This window comes from Opisthocomus hoazin, chromosome 7, assembly GCF_030867145.1.
Source record: "Opisthocomus hoazin isolate bOpiHoa1 chromosome 7, bOpiHoa1.hap1, whole genome shotgun sequence".
In the NCBI taxonomy this organism is placed as follows: domain Eukaryota; kingdom Metazoa; phylum Chordata; class Aves; order Opisthocomiformes; family Opisthocomidae; genus Opisthocomus; species Opisthocomus hoazin.
In genome coordinates, this window is record NC_134420.1 from 58,667,439 (window position 1) to 58,688,063 (window position 20,625).

The window sequence follows — 20,625 nt, forward strand, 5'->3', positions numbered from 1 at the left end:
ACACGTTCAACAATGGTCAGCGTCGAGAAATTTGTAAAGAATACTTTAGACACCTAACCTAAGGTGCAATTCACACAAAGCTGGGAATCTAACAACCTTATACAGACAATGAAAAAGTCAAATGCATCAGGATGTGTAAATTGCATGCGCACAGTAAGAAGAGATATATATACCCTTAAATATTTTACTTCATACACTGTACTGGGACAGCAAAAACTTCTGGAAAAAAAAGACTGTTGACTAACTTTACGATTTGGCTCACATTTACTTTTTATCCTACTGATATACTATTTTGCATGAAGTAAAACCCTAAGCTCCTTCAAGCAGAAATTTCTACACTGGAATAAAGATGGTCCTGTAAAATACAGCTATTTCTAAAGAAATAATTTAATTAATGATTCTTGACTCTCTAGATTTCTGTGGTAGAAACTGTTCCTAGTTCAATTAATCTACTGTTGAAAAGAGCTAGGTTGATTTTATACGTTTATGCAGTTTTCTTCTTTTTTTATTAAAACAAATAAACAGTCTTTGACAACAAGTGTCAAAATTCAAGGCTATACTGAAATTAACACAGAAGTCTAAATGCAATTCAAATATTAAGTGACACAATTCCTATGGAAATAAGCTTAATTTATTCAAGTTTACTTTAAAGATATTTTTGTTAATTATATTTATTAATAAGCAAAGTTATACCTAAGGTGATCATGAGAACAAGCTTCTGCAAATACTTCTCGGAAGGACAGAAAATCTTCTGTTGAAAACTTAACTGGCTCAATCTTTTCTATTCGGGTAAAGAAATCCCGAGCCATTGGTGTCAATGGGTTAAGGTTCAGTGAACTTTCAGGTGGGGGTAAAGGGTCAATATGAAGTACAGACACTGAGAAAGTTCCAACTGCCAGTCTAAAAAGCAGCTCAGGTCTGGATTCATCCACAGAAACAGATCTGGATGGAATAGCTGAAATACAAAATTAAGTTCACGTAATTTTTCAGCAATAACACATTTATAAAATCATCTTACTTTTGATTTCCATTTCTTATTATCAAGTTGCTGCATAACAATTCATTTGCAGAACCATCAAGGGAGCAGAACGCAAAACAACATTTTTACTTACATGTCCTTCTTAAGGAAGCCTGGTGAACCACGTTGGCTGAAAGCAAAGAACCTCTTGGAGTTTGTAGTTCTTGTTTATTACGATCAAGAAAATCACCCCAAGTTGGCTGAAGCTAAAACAAAAATGCGTATTATCTTAAATTTGACAAATAGATGTTAGGCATCAGATCAGGCATAAATAATAGAGGAACAAAAAGAAAATGCATGCATAAACAATCAACTGCATGTCATTTCATGGCGTATTAGTGTTCAACTACACAATGTAGACATGCCTTACTTTGGGATATGCTTTCTAGTTCTATGAGCATCTACCCCCACATATTTTTAAAGCTAAAGCTGCTCTCTCCACGAGCATACATTCTCCCATTTCTCTGTAAAAACCACAACTGTTCTCCATTACTTTCATTAGGCAAAACATTAGGCATATAATAGATTTGGGAAACATGGCAGTATCAACAGCATAATTTTTATGCTGTTTGAGGAATTAAGCAACACAACAATTCTGTGCTCTTTATTGTCATTGCCTGTGTAGTCCATATTAAAAGAAAACCCTGATGGAAAACATGTAGTTATTAAAAATAATATAATTCTTCAAGTGTCCTATATAAGCTTCAAGGCATTTGAGAACAGATACACTCCTCTTTCTGCCCTGGCAGTCAAACAGATAAGAAACTTTCCAATACAATTTCCATAGCAGAAAAGGAATATTATCAGCTCTAAACATTTTCAATTGTCCATGAATTTTGCAATAGTTCTTCATATTGTAAAGAATATTTATACAACAGCTTCAAACAACAGTGTGAATTCCAAAAAGCTTTTAAATGTAGTTAATACTATACCACTGTAGTGCTTAGTGGAGATCCTGCTGGTGTAGTTGTGTATGTACTGGTTAAAGACAAGTCTAGATCCATGGTTGGAGGGTCTCCAAGAGGTGGAAGGGAGGAAAGGCTGTGAGACATGTCCATTTCAGCCATTGAGAAGAAAACTTCTTCTTCTAATAAAAACCACAGAGAGTAAAGAGTTATTTTCTAATGGAAAAAAAACCCAAAACTTTTAACAGAAATGTATTCTTAAGTTCATAAATCTAACTGCTAGACAGAATAACCAGTTAAATACATTATTTACAGAACTTCCGAGTTCTCTTGACACTGAGACTAGTAGTATCTATGGACAGAGATTATTAAGAAAAAAAAAAGGAAAAAACCTAATAAATACTAAAACAGTTAAATGTTCCATTTTCATATTCAAGTTGGCATAACTTGTATAAATTCATACACCCTCCCTTCTGACAAACTGAAGTTCACATTTTCACATTAAAAATAATCAGAAAAAATGTATTCAAATAAAAATATAAATATCAGGGCAATGCAACTATTATTCTGTATTTAATTTCCTCGACCATGCATTTGAAAAGATGTTACGCTGCATGTGTTCTTTACCACGTTGCACACTAACATACAGGTTACTGAACAGTTTTAATGAATTACTGAATCAAGTCTAGCCTGATACCTAACTTAGGTGTTAATTTTTTATTCAGGAGTACAGTTTATAGCACACAATTATTCTATGTCAAAGTTCTTTTGATACTTAAGTCAGTAAGATTAGAAGATAAACAAACAATTTATATAATCTTAACAACAGGTTATTTGCTATGCTGCATCATCTTTTATACTTGCCACGACTGGAAGGTGTTCTGGCACTCTCTGTCTCATAGAAGCTTTGTTCAGATGATGCTCCTGCAGATAAAGACTCTTTTCTTAAATAACGTTTCAACTCCATCTGAATCCGATACTCATCTTCCTGTTGCATCGGCCGGTTCTTCCTATCTTTATTTGACAATTCTATCCTGCTTAGGCTCTCTGAATTCAAGAAAAGGACAGAAAGCCCATTTTAATTTCCTTACCAGTATCCTAAAGAAAATTCAAAAATGAATCTGAAAATTAAACATATGCCTATCTGTTGTGTATCAGATGTGTATATACATGCATTTTGTTGTTTTGGAGATTTTATTTGTCCAAACCAGATTACGCTCTCCCTAGTATTCACTGGTATCAAGTCTGAAGAAAATATTTTTAAGGTCACATATGCAAACGTGTTCACATATAATATCAGCATGTATTTCTCTTCTGTCAGTTTTAGAGACTAAGGATACAATCACCTAAAGTTTTTACTATTAAGGAATTATTAAAATTTCAGGTTTGAAGATGATACATGTGGAAAACTGTACGTAATGCTTTTCCAGTTCTCCAAAAACAACGAACAAGTCCAGCACAACAAATATATCAGTGTCATTAGAAGAATATGAAACATCTACCCAGGATACAACAAATCTTTTTAAAAGGAAGATTATCTATCCTAATAGTAAGGGTTGTTATATTAGGTAGATCGCACAGGGGGAACAAACCGAAACCCTCACCCTACTACTGCAGCACTTGAAACACTGCTGTTCATTACTTAACAAATATGGACAAACAAACTCAATTACTGTCTATGTTTTCTGTGCCTGTCACTAAAGCACAGGACAGAGAAGGAACCTGACTGCTAAGCCCCTCTTGTGAAACAGAAGCTGCAAGAACCAAAACTGTCCTGGCCTCCTGATTTTCTCCACCTACTATTTCCTCATCTCTTGCCCTATTACATATTCACTTGTCAAGCCTTATTTCTTACCTAGATTTTCATAACCACCACATACAACTTGAAACTGAAACCAATAAATTGATCATAGTCCTACTCAGAGCTGCTACAAAACATCTTTCTAAAATCAGATAGAAATTAACATTAATCTACTATCATAGTTTTTTTTCACTGAGGAAACTTGTTTATCTTGCAAAGTTTATTTTTTGTCCACCATAATACACATTTAACTTTTAAAGAATGTTTACTTGCCTGGTCCAGCAATAGCTCCTACCATGTCCAATAGAAGATGAACCTGTCTTGGTGACAGAAATAGATGTGCAGAGTCTATCTGTCCATCTACATCCAACTAAAAAAAAAGAAAAAATTTTTAGGAACACTTAAGGAATTTTTCTTTAGAAGTCTTGAATCAACTATTTTGATAATAGATTTTGATGCTGTAAAGGATATAGCCATTCCAACGCTATCTTCATCTTCTCCACAACAACAGCTAAAAATTTTAATTGTGTTGCATTAAGCCTGTGGAAGAGATCACACCAGAGCAGAAACCCACACTGCAGCTCACGGAAAACACCACATAGAGAGGATGCACAGGAGCAGGCTCTTGGCAGGTGCTACAGCCCATGGAGAGGAGCCCACACAGCAGCAGGTTCTCTCAGGAACTGCGATTCATGGAGGAACCATGCGGGAGCAGCTTTATCCTGCTGGACTGTAGCCCACGGAGAGGACCCAGACTGAAGCAGTTTATGAAGGACTGCGACCTGAGGGACCCACGCTGGAGTAGGAGCAAAGCACAAGGAGGAAGGAGCAGCAGACAGGAACTGTTATGAACTGGCTGCGACCCCTCAATTTCCCATTTCCCCTGCACAGCTCAAGCTGGTGAGGAGGTAGAGGAGTTGAGAATGAAGAAGTGAAGTTGAGCCTGCGAACTAAATCGGGTAAGGGTAAGGTGTTTTAGTTTGTTTCTCATCATCCAACTCCCTTCTAATTGGCAACAAACTCAATTACATTTTCCCCAAGTTGAGTCCGTTCTGCCAGTGACAGTAACTGCTAAGCAGTCTCCCTGTCTTTACCTCAATCTATGACCTTCACGTTCTCTCCCCCTGTCCTGTTGAGGAGTGTGAGTGAGAGCAGCTGGATGGGTGCATGAGAGCCAACCAAGGTCAACCCACCACACTCATGGGGAGAAAAAAAAAAAAAGGTATGTAATGGAATGTATTTATACGAAAATATACTTTTGCTTGTAAAAACCTCAAGGGAATATTCACCTAAGCAGGGAAAATAAATGATCAATTAGTTTGTACACTGTTTCCTACTATTTTTTCCATCCTTCGGAAAGAGTTTAGAGAAAACTAAACTATTGAAGTGTGTCATACTTGACATGAATTTATACAGTGTATTTTGTAGTTTATATGCTTGAAACACCTATTCTAACCAAAGGTGTTCTAACATCATTCAGTTTCCAGAGTAAAAAAAAAAAAGTTTAACTTAGACTAAGCAATATACTGTATCCATTTTTTTCCAATCTGCGTGAACTCTACCTGATAAATCAAAAAACAGTTCCTTCTTTAATTTTTCATGTAATATTACATCCATTCACCAGTCCAGATGTTGCTGTTGTTTAACATACCAACAGTGTTTTGCCTGTACTCAAGCCTAACTTGCAGAGACCACGGCTCTGCATCCTATTATATTGAACATCTCCTATAAAACCAAAATTAGTCTCAACTCTGCTTTTGACATTTTTCTTCTGGCTATCTTAATGATATCAAAGTGGAAAATTTTTGATCTTTAGAAACACCTGGACATCAGTTAACTGCATTAACTATTCATATTTTTGAAATAACCAGCATTTTTCTATTTCACACCAAACAAAATACGTTATTTCACTTGTCAAGGATTCTTCTAACTGAATAAACAAGAAAAGTTAACAATTGACTAGAAATTGTTGGACATAAACTTTTCTACTGCAGTAGAAATGTTATGCTTTCTGTAGAATATAGTGCACTATACAAGACGGGTCTACCGCAAATTTTAAAATTGGAGACAAGTGGAATATATTTACACAACTTTACTTATGTCCCCACACTTTAACAAAAAAATAGGGCTTTATTTTCAATTTCTTTGCTTCCCATATCTTTATGTGAAAGTAAAATAAAAAAATATTTTAACCAGTAGCATTTAAATATAGCATTATTATTTGATTTACTATAAATTTTAATACAAAATCCAGAAGTAGAAATGTTCATGCTAGTTTTACAATGCTTCAATGTTGCAACCTAATTAATCATTTAAGGTTTACTTGTAATTGCTAAAGTGAATTATAACCTTCTAAAACCAAAGAAGTTTGGCAAAGTCAGTCACAGTGCTACAAGAAAAAAGTATAAATGAACAGCAGCAGAAGTTTCATGAAAACAAAAAAACTTTCTCAGGAGTTACTTCAATACATAAATTTAGTCTCCCTAACATATAGGAGCAGATTTTAGTGTGCCACTGACTTGTCTGGCCACTGTAAAGGTGTCTTATGAGACTTTTATATTGGTTTCGAATGCAGAAAATCTACAACAAAACTAAGGGGATTCTGTCCCCATGAGAATCTCACTATTTTTTGTACACAGCAGGAAAAATAAAATCCTGCATAACTATTAAGTTAGTTAAAGACCAGGAAAGCGTGACTAACCTTCGCTCCAGGAAGTACTTCATTTTGCTTTAATGTTAGGCTCAACTCCATTCTACCAATCAGCTTACAGATCTGTACAGGATCAGAAGGGGTAATTTCTGGCAAGTTTCTTGTTAACTGCGGATGTGGCTCATAAATGATTTTTGGATTCCAGCTAGGTGAAAGCTTTGGTTCAGTTGCCTTAAAACATTACAGAGAAAGCAGTAAGAATCCTACTTCTTACAAAAAAACCCCACCAAACAACCCCAAACCAAAAAAACACCAAAAAAGCCCACGAGCATTTCAAATAAGCTTATCACACAAGTGATCATTTCACACAAATATAAACTTGACAATGGCATTAAAAACATGTATTGATAACTGTGAAAAAAACAAAGCATGTAAAAGGTGAAGTATTCAGCCTTTTTGCAAAAAAAGTGAGGCAAGTTTCCACAGAATAGTGAATTGTAGAGGACTTCTACACAGTAAAGTTGCAACCAGATTCCAGTACAATACATGGTAAATTTTATGCCGTCCTAAAGTCTGTTTCCTTCCCCCTCCTCAAAATCAACAGGAATTGAGTATAAAACTTATCACACAGATTCAAGCCAAAATTAAACTCCTATATCCTTCAGATATCTAATATATTAGTGTAACAATATATTCTATCCTTCATCAATTTCTATTCTTATACAATGTATTGAGTTTTACCAGCTGTGTAGCTGAACACACTGGGGAGGACTTTGCTGATGCAGGAAACTCATCCCAGAAGAGAGAGACACCCGAGAGCTGCAGTAATTTGTGAGCAAAAGCTGTGGGCTGATGCACATTAATTCCAGAGCATTCATCTGCAGTTTCATCACAGTACATAGTTCTGGGAGACAAAAGCAAGGAAATAAAGATGGTAGGCGCATGCAAATTGTTACCTTCGTTGTGCCACTTGCCCTCTGAGTTTGTACATTCTCTCACTCTCTTCATAATATTTACAATGTCATTGATGGTCATGAAAGGAGAAGCCACCACTCTCTGGGAATAGGTGGACATCTTAGATTTTCTACAGGATGCCACAGGACAATTGTGACATGCTTCCAGTGTGAACATACACTAGCGTATTATCCTAGTACTTATGTCTAATCTGATCATGAAGTGAAGGCATCTGCCCAACACTTCTTTATCAACGTTTCCATTAGGACACACACAATTCTTGCTTCAGAATCTGAATTTTTTTAAAATCTGCCATCTAATATTTTTCTGTTGTCTAAAAGTACTACCTGAAAGCAACATTCTGTCAAAATGAAAGTTGAAATTTGAGAGAATAGGTTCCAATCCTGTAAAATTTCCATGAAATTAAAAATCTTACATTATAATACTGAAAGGCAGTATAAACAGTAAACTCATAAAAAGATGCAAGTCTCCACATAATAGAACTTACAGTGGAAATATACACGTACCCTTCCATAAATAACATGTATCAAACATCAAAACAACATGCCATTTAACAGTTTATTTCAATCTAGTTTTTAAACTGCAGAAGAGGAGGTTTGTTCTGGGAATGGACTTCCACAAAAAAAAAAAATTACAGTTTTACTGACATCTCTCCTGAACTGAACATAACAACCTGAAGTTTACAAATGCTTAAAACCAACCATACTTCATTAGCATTTGTCAGTAAGAATCAGCTTTATTTGGCAATGATTTCAATACTTTGCAAGAAAGTATGATTGCACTATCCCGAAGGTCAAAAAAAAAATACTTTAAGAACGTGTACAGTATTCAAGTTCAAAGTAATTACAGAATACATGTGGGCTCTTCTGAAAGCTCAGAGGACCTAAAATCTTCCAGTTTATTTTCTTCAAGACTGTGTCTTTCTTTCTGAAAATTGCCTTACTCAAAAGGGTCAGTTTCTTTTGTATACTGAAGAGATGGCCTGATCTGCCAACAATATCCATTGACTATTGAATATCTGAGAAATGGTATTAATTAATTAATTATGGAAGTGGTCATTAACTTATCTTTGGAAAAATCCAGAACTCTTCGAAATTGATGGCTAAATATCTTTAGCTTAAACATGTTAAGTGGATGTTGAGTGGAGAAAATGCTCACTGGCATTATAAAAGAGGTGCTCAAGAGCTAGTGTCTAACTGTATACTAAGAATGTGCATGCATGGGTAAAATATATTGCACAGGAAATGACAAAAAGTGCCTAAAGAAAAAAAACCCACAGATTTTAAAAAAAATATTTACCTTTCAATTCTGATTTCAAGTGCAGTTCCACTTTTAGAGTTTTCCGGCACGTGCTCTATTCGCAAAACAGTATCTAAGAAGGTAACTTTCACTCTTCTTAGAACTTAAATGAGAAAACAAAAAGTTACCATGCAAGTATTTAAGTCAAGTTACTCAACAATGACTTTTAAAACCTATTTTAAATGGTCTTTCATTTTGTTTAAGTTCTCAATATTTATTTCAGTGGAAATCATCAACTGAATTTAATAATATAACAAGGTATCAACCGACAATGTAAACTTTATTAAATTTCCAAGATGTACATCCATACCATGCAAGAGACCTTTAATGCACCAGTATTTGAGCAAGTATAACTCAAACCAAGTTCTTCTATGGCTCAGTATGGATCATCCTCAAAGAAATTACCTGCTTCATTGTGCACCATGTCTGAACTCCTCAACACTGCTACAACACCATGCTACTTTGGCTAAACACTTCTATTTCTAGATCTGATTTTAAACATTTCCCTTATTTCATCGCTAGGTTCTCCACCACACAATGTGGTCATAAGCCCTTAGTCTCTTCCACTTAAAAAAAAAAAAAAAATCACCAACAAAAACCTGAGTTTATAAAGTACTTCTAACGACATGGTGTGATTATTGAGACACATATGTTGTAACAGGTCAGCTTCGTGTAAAAATAGCTGAAAAACCATTCTCTTTTTCTCCTTCAACAGCATCACTACTAACAATCTAAGTTTCTGTGGTGAACTACACTGGCACCTCCAAAACTAAGGCACCTCACCAACTGCTCATTGGCACCTCCAAAACTAAGGCATCTCACCAACCACCCAAGCACAGATTTAGCTGTATTTGCTCTGGTGTAAACAAACACCAGTGTGCCCTGAAGTAGGGTTCATTCTGTCCACTGAGGGAAGTATACACATATTTTGGTAAGTAAATGGGCCTCCCCCCCCTTCGAAAACTAGATCAATTTTCCTGCCTTCCCGTTTAATTTTACAAGTATTAATAAGAAGGGAAAATCTGTGAGACACGTTATGGCACGAGATACTACTTTGTAAAACTGAGACACAATGTAAACTGATTTAATCCCAGACGTTCATTCAGATCTCAACAACTAATTCATACCTGTTTCAATAGTTTCTGCAAATTTCTCAAGTCCTTCAAAAGGCTGGGACCCTTCTCCTTGTTCATCTGTTAATTTTTGGCTAAGACACTCTTTTGCAAGCTGCATACTACTGGTCATAAAACTTGACCAATACATAGGCTCAGACCCTGATGCTGTGAAGTAAAAGAAGTCTTAATTTGACTGTGAACATTTTGAAACAACAAAGACAAAATGAAATAATACATTTGGCACACCCAGAAAAGAGTTTCAACAGCTTAGTAAGAATTCATACTTAATTTAGTTACAATCTCTCTTGGTACACTTTACTACTTTAAAATTACTTTAATCTATTTAGATTGCATTGGTAAGATTCTGGTGCTTGAAACTCAATATAAACAACATGAAACCCAGATTTAGTGTAACAAATCTTCAGTATTGGTTTAAATGAATAATTTCTGAAGTACTTTCATTATATTGGTATGATTTTGCAGGCAAAAATGGAAAAAAAAAATATCAAGGAAATAAACCTTTACTTTAAGAAGCATTTTAAGGTTTTTTTATTCCATTTGAAACATACCTTACATAGGGCAAGACTAAATAAGGTTTACGATGTTATCTTAGCATATTAGAACACATTTTAAACGTCTAACACAGACCTAACATAACAAGTAGAACATAACAAGATCTGAGACCACGGCACGTATTCAGCTGAACAAGTTTTTTAGCAGCCAGATTAAATTAATTGACCGGGCATTCCTATCAGCTAATGCCAAGTCCATTGTGAGCAAATACTATAAAACTAGATTAGAAAAGTTAATCAAATTCAACCATAACACTCTAGTATATGCAAACAAAAGTAAAACTAGCCCAAATACAAACAAGTTAAACAGGTAAAACATTACAGTTTAGCATTCAGGTCTGGAAACATCCATATGGCTATAAAAATGTGATAAATCCAGCATCGTGGTGGTTTTCCTACTGTATTATAAAGCACTGTGCATCAAAGGGAACTAAAAGGATACAGGTAAATAAATGAAGCTTCCTCCTAATACTACCATTCTTTCAAAGCAATAACCTTACATCAGAAAGTAAGACAGCTCAAAGTTTAGTTCCAATTAAACAAGTATGAAATACACAGTGTATGTAAGCAAATTACTTCATGTAACTTGCAAAAGGTGCAAAATAGGGTTCATGCATTTTCTTTTCTTTATGATGCATTTAAAGAAATATTTTCTTACATCTTCTCTACACTATAAAAAGGAAAACAAATTAAAATCCTTAAGACATTCAAACAAAATTTTCCATGCACTAAAAATGCACCAAATGTCCCTCACATGATATAACAACACACCTTAGCAGAATTTATGGAGGTTTGATAGTCAGTAAAAATTTATCACCAGGACAGTCTAAACTAGATCAGTTAAGATTCATATGGATACAGACAAGCTAGAAGAGCTCAGACAATCCTCTCAGTATTATAACCAAAGGTAGTAAGTATTTAGAGTACTTAAAAGTCATTATTTCAGACTGTGATAGCATTATATTGTAGTAGTTATTTACCAAATATACAAGAAGAAGCAGCTTTTACCCTAAAGTTGCCAAAGCAAGCCAGAACCTCAGTGTAACCCCTCACAGTCTTACACTATTGTGCTATCCTACTACCACCTAATAGCCAGCTACTAATGCTGACTAACCCCACTTGGCATACAACACCCAAAAAACCTAGCTAACAAAAATTCCTTTCCACACAGTATCATTTTCATTTCAATAGGTCTCAGTTTGGAAGAAGAGATACAACAGTAGGAACCTTATAAACATTTCAAGTTGTTTAACAGAACAACCAACTGCGAAACACTTCAAAACCAACTGACGAACAGCTGACAGTTTCTTTTTTTATTACATCCTTTATCATCAGTGTATGTAAATTAAATCGCACTTCAAATAAGGCTAAGAACTGACTGAAGCAAGCGTAGCCTTTTGCCTCCGAAAAACTGTGAAGAATCTCCTTTTTGAAAATGAAAAAATAAGCCTACCAAGCCTTGGTCTTGGCCTGAAGACCATCTCTAATCCTTTTACTTCTAATGCACAGTTATCCTGTAGCAACGACCCCCACGGAACAGATAAAGAAATTGATTGGATAAATCCATCTGTGACTTCCAGAGGTGCGTCTGCAGACTCCAGGATCTCATTAAGACACTAGAAGTAGAGAATGAAATAATAATAATAAATCACATCCATAATTTTGCTTATAACAAACAAAACATATTGAGGCTATCAGAAAATGAACTATACTCAGAAAGAAGTAAACCAGAAATAAACTGGCCACTTTCAGGTATTTTGATTCCACAGTAATTTGTTTCATATTAACTACTTAGCTTTCAGCATAATACAGATTTCTGTTGTAGCTGTATAACCTGTATTCTTGCACTATACCCCCCAAAATATCTGCTATCTTACCATTATAAATACTATAGTACTGAGACAACTTAACATATTCTTTCTTCGGCAATACTTCAACAAAGCTGAAAACAGGCTGACAGTAAAAACACAAAAAGTACCTGGTTTCTGCGGCAAGAGCATTTCACTAGCACGTAATTTCAATGAAATGTTCAGTCTCTGTGACACTGGAACAATGGAACCAAATAATCACCTCTTGCTGTATAACATACTTCCCATTTCTAAATCGTATTTTAATGTGTTCAATGTTCAGCACTAATTTAAGAATTGAAGCTCAGTGGACAGACCAATATTCTACATAAACTGTCCTGTTAATCCAGTTCTTTACAGTGACATTACAAAACAAGCTACAATCCAGTTGCCCTCAGTATCATACTGAGTAAGTGAAATTGATAAGAAAAATGGAATGCCATCTCTGAATAAGTAACTGAGTATTTTTAAGTTTTCCACAGTCCTCAGAAATGACTCGGTTGTTGCACTATATAGCTTTCATTACATCCATAGAGAGGAAACATATTCTTTTCATTTATGTTAAAAAAATGCAAATCCTTGTTTGTGCCCTGATTCAAAAATTTAGTTAAAACTGAAATTATTGAACAAGAACTATCTACCTTGCTTTAATAAAATTATTAAAAAATCTAAATCACATATCAAATTCAGTGAGTGCAACTTTCTAATACATAGAAGACCCTACTAAAGACTGTGGTTGTAATATCAGGATATAATCTTCAACTGGCAAAAAAACCCGTGGTTTTGGCCCTCCTGCGTTCAACAGGGCCACTGATATTACCTGAGAAAATGCATAAATACGAAACCAAAAGTTTTTTAAAAAAATAAGGATTTAAAAATTGCTTCCCACTTTAATTACATTTAAAGTGTTGTTTTAATTATATAGAATCATTTAAAAATAAAAATCAACAAAAAAAGTTTTCAGAAAAATTAAATTATTCATTCTTATGTCTCCAGGTAGAAGTTTTCCATCACATTAACTTGCTGCTCTGCCTATGCTCTTAATAACTTTGCTTTTAGAATTTTGCTTGCTTGCATGTTTGGCTTTTCTAGTTTCTGTTCCAAAGTCCATTCAAGCAGCAGAAAAAGACACCAACTTTAAAGAAACATAACCTGAAACAGTTCTATTAGGAAATTATTTAAGAATCAAATAATCAACTAAGATTCAGTAACATTGAAACTTTATTTTGAACTAAACACAAGAATTATAGACACAGCAATAGTGTAAGACAGGGCAAAAAAAATCACTTGTTATAAAAACTATATTTGAAAATATCACAGATTCATTTCAGTTATTCCAACCTTTACAAAATTATTTGCTATGCCAGGAAGTAAGCTAATTATCATATTTTAAATAAATCTGACTCAGATGTCTTTTTTGCTACCAACGTACATGGCAATGAAAATGAGTGTTATTTTAGTACATTCCTCATTATTTTGAAATAGAAATTTACTACCTAAAAGCAAAAAAAAAAAAGTATTCTTATATCTAAATTACTTCATAAACAAGCCAATTGTTCCTAGAAAGCAGCAATTAGAGCATTCCAAGTGAAATTTTAAAACTGAAGCACAGTCTTCACATCACTGAAAGCCTCTAGCGGAAATCACAGTAACACTAGCAGTGAAAAGTACTAGTTGATGTATATTAAAATTGAACCACAAACATGGTAAGTTGCATTTTGATTTTTCTAAACAGCCCAGGTCCCAAAAGGCAAAGGGAGTTATACTAATAACCCCGGGTATTCCTACATATCTCTATAATCTCTAAACACATACTGTGTCAGCTAAAATATCTACAATGTTAAGATGAACAGAAGTATCCACAAAAATGGGTAAGATAATGGGCAAAAAATACAGTCATCCTGGTGATTCATAAAGAACAAGGTTACAATGATTAGGGGAAAAAAAAAAGCTGTAGTACTTCCGCAACATCTGTTTTTGCAATCTGTCATACATGAGAAAGTCACGTGCAGAGAACCTCAAACATGTCATTGTTTACAAGTGAAAAATAAAAAAGCTGATCTACAAACGGGGAAGAGAACCGCAGTATTATTCTATATACATTTAGGCACTGTGCATACATAATTAACTGCTTATTTAGTACTGGTCCATAACTGCTGCTATTTCAAAGTATTTACATTTTAAATAATGTCACTGGCGAGTGATGAGCGCTGCGATACCCAGTAGAGGGCACAACAATTCAATTAAAGGGAGACAGCCTTCCTGTCTGCCACAGAAAACAAGCTGCAGACACAACCAGAAAAGAACAGAAGAAAACAAACAAGCAAAGAACAGAAAAAAAACATACACTAAAACACTGGTAATATTGAGCATTTCTCCAAATGTCTCTCGCCTGCCACTTTCACACATATTTTCACACAAACAACTGAAAAAGCATTATCGGAAAACATCACATAGTCATAACTATTCTAAAGTGTACCCAGCGTGGCCTAATAGCAGAACATAATATAGTAAACATGTATTTTGAAAGTACTCTGTAAAGCAATAAGCCTGGGTACCTAGTTCATCATCTGTGCTACCCTGCAAGTCAGTGACTGACACACAACAGGCTCCTCACGACAATCATTTGACTGGCAGGTAGAAATCAGTAGCACTGATAATTAACCCAAGAAACTTTTAAAGTGTTACAGACACAGACTTTTGGATTATTAGAGTAGACTAGAAGTGTGCATACGTGTTTGTGTATAGCCACATACACACGCACACACATGTTCTCTACATGAAAACATACACGTGAAGACTGGAAAAAAGGTTCAGCTGGTTCAAAGCGTGACAGCCCACCTGCTAAGCAAACTCCAGCTAAAAACAGCTTTCCATCTGTCAACAAGTACTTTCACCACTGCAAGACCAGGGGACAATTTCAGAGATCTACACGGACTAAGCTCAGCATAACATGGTCAGTAAGAACCAAGATGCCTCCAACATGAAGACAAAGCATAGATAGAACAGGGATTACTTTATGCTTTTATCATCTCTAGTAATAGTAAACATGCAACAATTTCTAGCAGTTTGGTCTACACTAGGTCCTTCTCCCTGAAATACCAGCAGCTATTGTCTTCCTTTAGTTTTTGTTTCCTTTCTCGTAATTGAAAATAACGAAACCAAAATGTGGCTAGGAAAACATCTCCATAGGAAATGCCCAGATTTTCGTTTTTTCTTTAATCCCTAGAATATCAAGAGAAGAGTTCCCTGGATAAAATGCTAACGACGGCTGTAAATTTTCACGTAAAGGAAGCTGGGTACTGAAGACAGAGTGGGCGGCAGGGGGGGCAGGGAATCAGCTGGTCCCTCGGGCGCAGCAGCAGCCGAGGGGGTGAAGCGCCGGCATCTCTTACCCACTTATCCAGAGGGACCTGCGTCAGGGAGCCTGTGCCCTGGTAGAGATCCAGGCTGAGCTGCTCCAGGCTGAGTTTCTCCTGCAAGAAGTGGCCCAGGTACCTCTGCAGCAGGTACCTGCAGGCCCTCTTCTTGATGGACTCCGAGAAAGGCCACGGCATGGCGGCTGCGCGCTGGGGGCCGCGGGGCCGGGCGGCGGGACCGGGTCGGTGCCGCCGGGAGAGCGGGAGCGGAGCTGGAGCCGCCGGGCCCAGCCTGGCCCCTCAGCGCGGGCTGCCGCAGGGGCTCCCCGCTGCCAGGCGGCGCCCCGCCGCCCCTCACGCCGCCGGCAGGGCGGCACCGCCTCCCCTCAGGGCGAAGAGGCGCTGACAGGTAGCTCCATCCTCACTCCGACACCGTCGCCGCCATCTTCTCGGCGGCCCGCGAGCGCGGAGGGGGCCGCCGCAGCCACGTTGCGCGACAGAACAGTGCGCGGAGCGGGGCAAGGGGCCGGGGGCCGGCGGGCGGGCGGCCCAGCCACCGGCGGAGAGCTGAGGCGGGAGAGGCCGCCGGGCCGATCCGGGCTGTTCGTCTCCTTCCTCCCCGCGCGCCGCCCCCCCCCCGCGCGCCGAACGCCGTCACCGGCACCGTGACGTCCGGACGGAAGTGGCGTCACCGGGCGGAGGAGGCGGGGGCGGAAGCGGCCGCAGGAGGTGCGTGAGGGGGCTGTGTCGCGCCGGAAGGGCCTCCGCTGCCCGGCGGCGCCGGGGCGAGGCGGCGGGAGGTGGGCGGGGGCCGCGGGGCGAGGCGCCGGGCGGGTATCCGGAGCCGTTTGAGGTCGGGCGGCGGGGCCGGTAGGTGGGCTGCGGGGCGCGGCGCGGCGCTGCTCAGGGGCGGTGGCGGAGGTGTGGTCCGCGGCCGTTGTGCTGTCGGTGAGAGGGAGTGATGGGCAGCTCGGTCGCCAGCTGCCCTCTTGCCTGGGGTGGCTTTGGAATTTGTAGGTCCGAGGCGAGACTTGCCGGGAAGGGCTGAATCTCGCCCTGCGTTGTCGGTCGGTCGTAGCCAGCCCCCGCTCCCCGCCGGCAGCTCAGGTAGCGCAGCTCTCGGGCAGCGGCCCCAGGGGCTCTCCCTGCGGGTCTTCGGCCGGTGCCGGTCAGCTGAGGCCTCGGCGGGACGCCGGTGCCCGAGAGGCAGATGCTGGAGTCGCCGCCGGAGTGAGGTCCCCGAGAGTCCGTCCCTTTTTGGTAAGGGTTGCATGGAAAAGGCAGCTGTACGCGTCTCTGAGATGTACGGATAGTTGCGCCTGGAAGCGTAACAAGAAAATTGTTCTTTAGTGGCTGTAAACGAAAAGCTGCTGTTAATATGTCTCTGCAGTCTCTGATCGCCCGTTCAGTTCACAGGCTTTTCTAACTCTTTCTTAAATTCACCATCAATAGGTTTTTGTTTTCCACAGCTGTTGATCTCAGTTTTTCCAGGCATGACTTGTCATCCTGCTGCGTTCTGGACCGGCACAGTGCGGCATTAATTACTGCTGAATCATAACAGAGTCTTGTACCACAGAATGCAAGTTACTTGCATAAGAAGCAGCAACTTCAGTGATACCCATTCTGCTTCTGTGTGCTGATGTAACCTTCCTAAGCAGCTGTTCTCCACATCTTGGTTTGGAGTTTTCTGGACTGTCATTTCATGAGCTATGGAAGTCACTGGGTCTCATATTTATCTTTTTTGGGCAATGTTAAATATGTCTGCTTAAGACAGAACTCTTGCTTTATGGTGTTAATATATATGGAGTGTAGTGGTATGATAAAATATAAAATAAATGTTTCCATATGCAGAATGGAGACTGATTGCAATCCTATGGAGTTGCCCAATAATACGGGGTTTGAAGAGGATTCTGATTATAGAGACTTCGAAGGAACAGATGTGAAAGATATGAGACTAGAAGCTGAAGCTGTTGTGAATGATGTTCTGTTCGCTGTCAGCAACATGTTTGTCTCAAAAACCCTTCCCTGTGCAGAGGATGTGGCATATATCAATGTGGAAACCAGGGAAAGGAACAGATACTGCCTGGAGCTTACTGAAGCAGGACTCAGGGTAAATTAATTTGTTTAAAATTTCTTAAGCCTCTTTGTTTCAAACAATGATCATGTTCAAAAGGTGCCTAGAAAAATACTTCAGTGACACCAAAACGGCATACATATTCCTCTTGTACTTTTGTGAAAGCCTGTTCTACATGTTTTCTCCTAGAAAGTGGAACTTTAGCTAAAAGGGAAGTTGATGAAAAACCTGGCATTGATTTGGGACATAAAATGATGAAGATTGAAGCAGTAATTTGTTATAGGCACATCAGTCTCTGGGTTTCTCGGGTACCCAGATGAGTCAGTTATACAGCATGTATACAACTCCTTTTTGCCACATTTGTATTTTTTGTGCAGACACGTAGATGTAGACTTCTTTTCAAAGGTCATAATGATAGATTTTACTAATATTCTGAGTTTTGCACAAAATGTATTTGAAACTGTCTAAATACTGTATTACCACTAAGCGCCATAGTAGAAAGCACAGATTGTGATTTAAATCCAGTATCTTTTGTCCTCACATTACTGTACTACCCTGACTGGCAAAGTTAAATGTTGTGATACCTGTTTCCCTTTGCAAGGTGATCCTAACCGCAGAAATTTAACCAGTGATTTCTCTGTTGCAGGTAGTAGCTTATGATTTCGATCAGACTGATGACAGTTTGCAAACTCCATACCATGAAACTGTCTACTCCTTATTGGACTCGCTCAGCCCTGCCTATCGAGAGGTGTTTGGAAATGCATTACTACAAAGACTAGAAGCTTTGAAGAAAGAAAGTCAGTCATGATTTACCCAGAAGTGAAGATGTTTTAATGCGTGAAGGAATTCTTGCTATGAGGCACTGAGATTGTTCTTAAAAACATAATCACAAACATTTTAAGCTTCATTGTTGCATTAATATCTAATTCATGCTAGTACTATTCTATAACATTTTGCTACTGTGGATTTGCGTATATCACTGCTATTAAAAGCCACTTTGATAAATTGCAAAATTAATGAACTTTTTTTGTTTACTTTTTTTGTTTTATGTGAGCGAGTAAGTTGCTTCTTACAACATGAAAAAAATTTGGTCTCTTTTCAAAGTGTTATTACTCAAAACTTTAAAAAGAGACTGAATGTTATATATACAGGTAGCAATTTTTGTGTGTGTGTGCTTACTGATAATTTTATTTGCTTTTTAAAACAGAAGCTAACTTCTTGCTCTACCCAATTAATGAAAAATAATTGGGAAAACTACTGTTCTGCAAAGAACAGAATTTCAGCTTGATTTGCTATACGTAAATCTGCAAATCCTGAGCTTTGGTAACAAGAAAGATGGTTCTCGAACAGTTGAGCATTGCCTATATGCTGACAGTATCGGAGTTAAAAGCAAGGCTCAGTATTATTTCATCTCTCCTTGTCTATGGCAACCAGCAAACAAAAAAATAAATGAGATGTACTGCTAATATATGAATGTATTGTCTGAATCGCAAATGAGTTAAGCACAGAATTAGGATGTAATGGGCTACATTTCCTAAAGATGATGTTATATATGCTATATATGTATGCTATATTGTAACTGTTTGGGAGGCTTGGAAGACATTTTAGCCTGTTTACTATTCTGAATGTGTGTTTACATGATGTACAGGATATAACCAAGAGTATTTTTGCTTCAGCCTTTACTTTCTATAATACAGTACTTTGGTACTCCCATTTTTCACATTTTCTCCCTCAATTGTACAGCGTCCTCCTAATGAACACTAAGTAAGCACTGTAATATTAATTGCATTGTATTGGTTTGAAACCAAAGGATGTATGAAATTTACTAAGACTAATACAAACTGGAAGCTATAGGTTGTATTTTCTACTTAAAAACTGGTACAAATCTCTTTATAAATCTGTTGTTCTGTCGTAACTTTTCAAGTATGTACTGAATGGTAGACTTTTTAAAAATTACAGTTTGTTAGAAATGCCAGTACTGTTGAACTAACATTCTGTGACATTCGTACTTTTTGTGTTCTTGTATTATTCAGTATTTATGCATCCTTATTTAAATAATCCTTCCATTATTCTGCCATGCTTTTGTGGCAAGTACATGCAGCAGCTTTTTGGAGCCACACTTAGGGATATATCGGTTCTCATGAAGTCAGATTCCAGTGACTTTAGTAGAGCTATATTGGCTTCTACCTGCTAAGGATTAGTTATATTAATTGTAGAAGCCTAGTAGAGCTTTTGTAATAGCTTTGGGGTGCAACTATGACTGACAAGACAACTGTAGTTGGCACTTCTGTTTTCCAGAGCTAATTAATTTTGTGTTTATTTTATTATCTTTTTAGGTTGAAACTTCTGATGTTAATCCTCTGCCGTAGGGTGTGCTTCCATGCTCTAAAAATTGTTCATAGGCTCTTGCACACAGGTCTGTGGCACGTGGTTAGTCCTCTGTGAGGAGAATGTACTTTACCAAATTTATATTTGAATATTTTCCCTTGCAGCTAATTTACTTGTTCAATTTTAATGACTAAAGCATTAAATAAATGCACCAGTGTGTTGTAGTTTTCTTTGGGGGGGGAGCAACTGAAAAGGGGGGGCGTGAACAACCAAGGTAATCATGCCCATAAAAAGATCTTAAATATCAAGTAGTTAACAAGCAGTTGAAAACCTTTGGCTGCAAACTTGTGTCTGCTGAAACTTTGTCATGAAAAAACAAGGTAGGTGATTGTAAAGAGAAACCTGGAAAGGAAGTGTTAGAAATAAAGGTGGAAAAATGCCAAAGTAAATGTTACATTGCTAAGTTGTTTTTTTCTTGGACGTCTTTAAAAGGATTTGTCCTTTTGCGTGCTTATTATAAAGCTGAACTGAGAAGTCCTTTCAAAACAGGTGTTTTGTAGGTGTTACCAGAAGAAACTGGTGTTGTTTCTGGTAACGTACTGCAATGTTAACTCAAAAATGGGAAAGCTATGTTGTTCCACTGTGTCTGGGTTTATGGAGGTGAAGAAAATGCTCTCCGATC

General features: G+C 37.8%; 2 protein-coding genes across 7 annotated transcripts in view; one reads left to right on the forward strand and one right to left on the reverse strand.

Moving 5' to 3' along the window:
• The window catches only part of ATG2B (autophagy related 2B), a 49,712-nt gene extending 33,499 nt beyond the window's left edge, over positions 1–16,213 (reverse strand). For both annotated transcript variants that reach the window (XM_075426373.1, XM_075426372.1), the window contains exons 1-11: positions 15,578–16,213; positions 11,789–11,951; positions 9,776–9,928; positions 8,649–8,751; positions 7,116–7,278; positions 6,426–6,605; positions 3,998–4,094; positions 2,788–2,970; positions 1,951–2,105; positions 1,113–1,224; positions 694–955 (exon numbers count right to left, since the gene is read on the reverse strand). In XM_075426373.1, the coding sequence (XP_075282488.1) occupies positions 694–955; positions 1,113–1,224; positions 1,951–2,105; positions 2,788–2,970; positions 3,998–4,094; positions 6,426–6,605; positions 7,116–7,278; positions 8,649–8,751; positions 9,776–9,928; positions 11,789–11,951; positions 15,578–15,739 (1,733 nt within the window). In that variant the 5' untranslated portion in view covers positions 15,740–16,213. The remainder of the gene's footprint in view (positions 1–693; positions 956–1,112; positions 1,225–1,950; positions 2,106–2,787; positions 2,971–3,997; positions 4,095–6,425; positions 6,606–7,115; positions 7,279–8,648; positions 8,752–9,775; positions 9,929–11,788; positions 11,952–15,577) is intronic.
• GSKIP (GSK3B interacting protein) lies at positions 15,585–20,152 on the forward strand. Of its 5 annotated transcripts, none has more exons than XM_075426379.1 (3): positions 15,585–15,676; positions 17,393–17,651; positions 18,262–20,152. In XM_075426379.1, exons 2-3 carry the CDS (start codon positions 17,394–17,396, stop codon positions 18,421–18,423), a joined length of 420 nt encoding a protein of 139 aa, XP_075282494.1. In that variant the 5' UTR covers positions 15,585–15,676; position 17,393; the 3' UTR covers positions 18,424–20,152. The 5 variants fall into 5 exon arrangements, with proteins under 5 accessions (XP_075282494.1, XP_075282493.1, XP_075282492.1 ...); XM_075426378.1 differs by having other exon boundaries at positions 15,593–15,691; XM_075426377.1 differs by lacking the exon at positions 15,585–15,676 and adding an exon at positions 16,188–16,270.
• Positions 20,153–20,625: the final 473 nt, after the last annotated feature.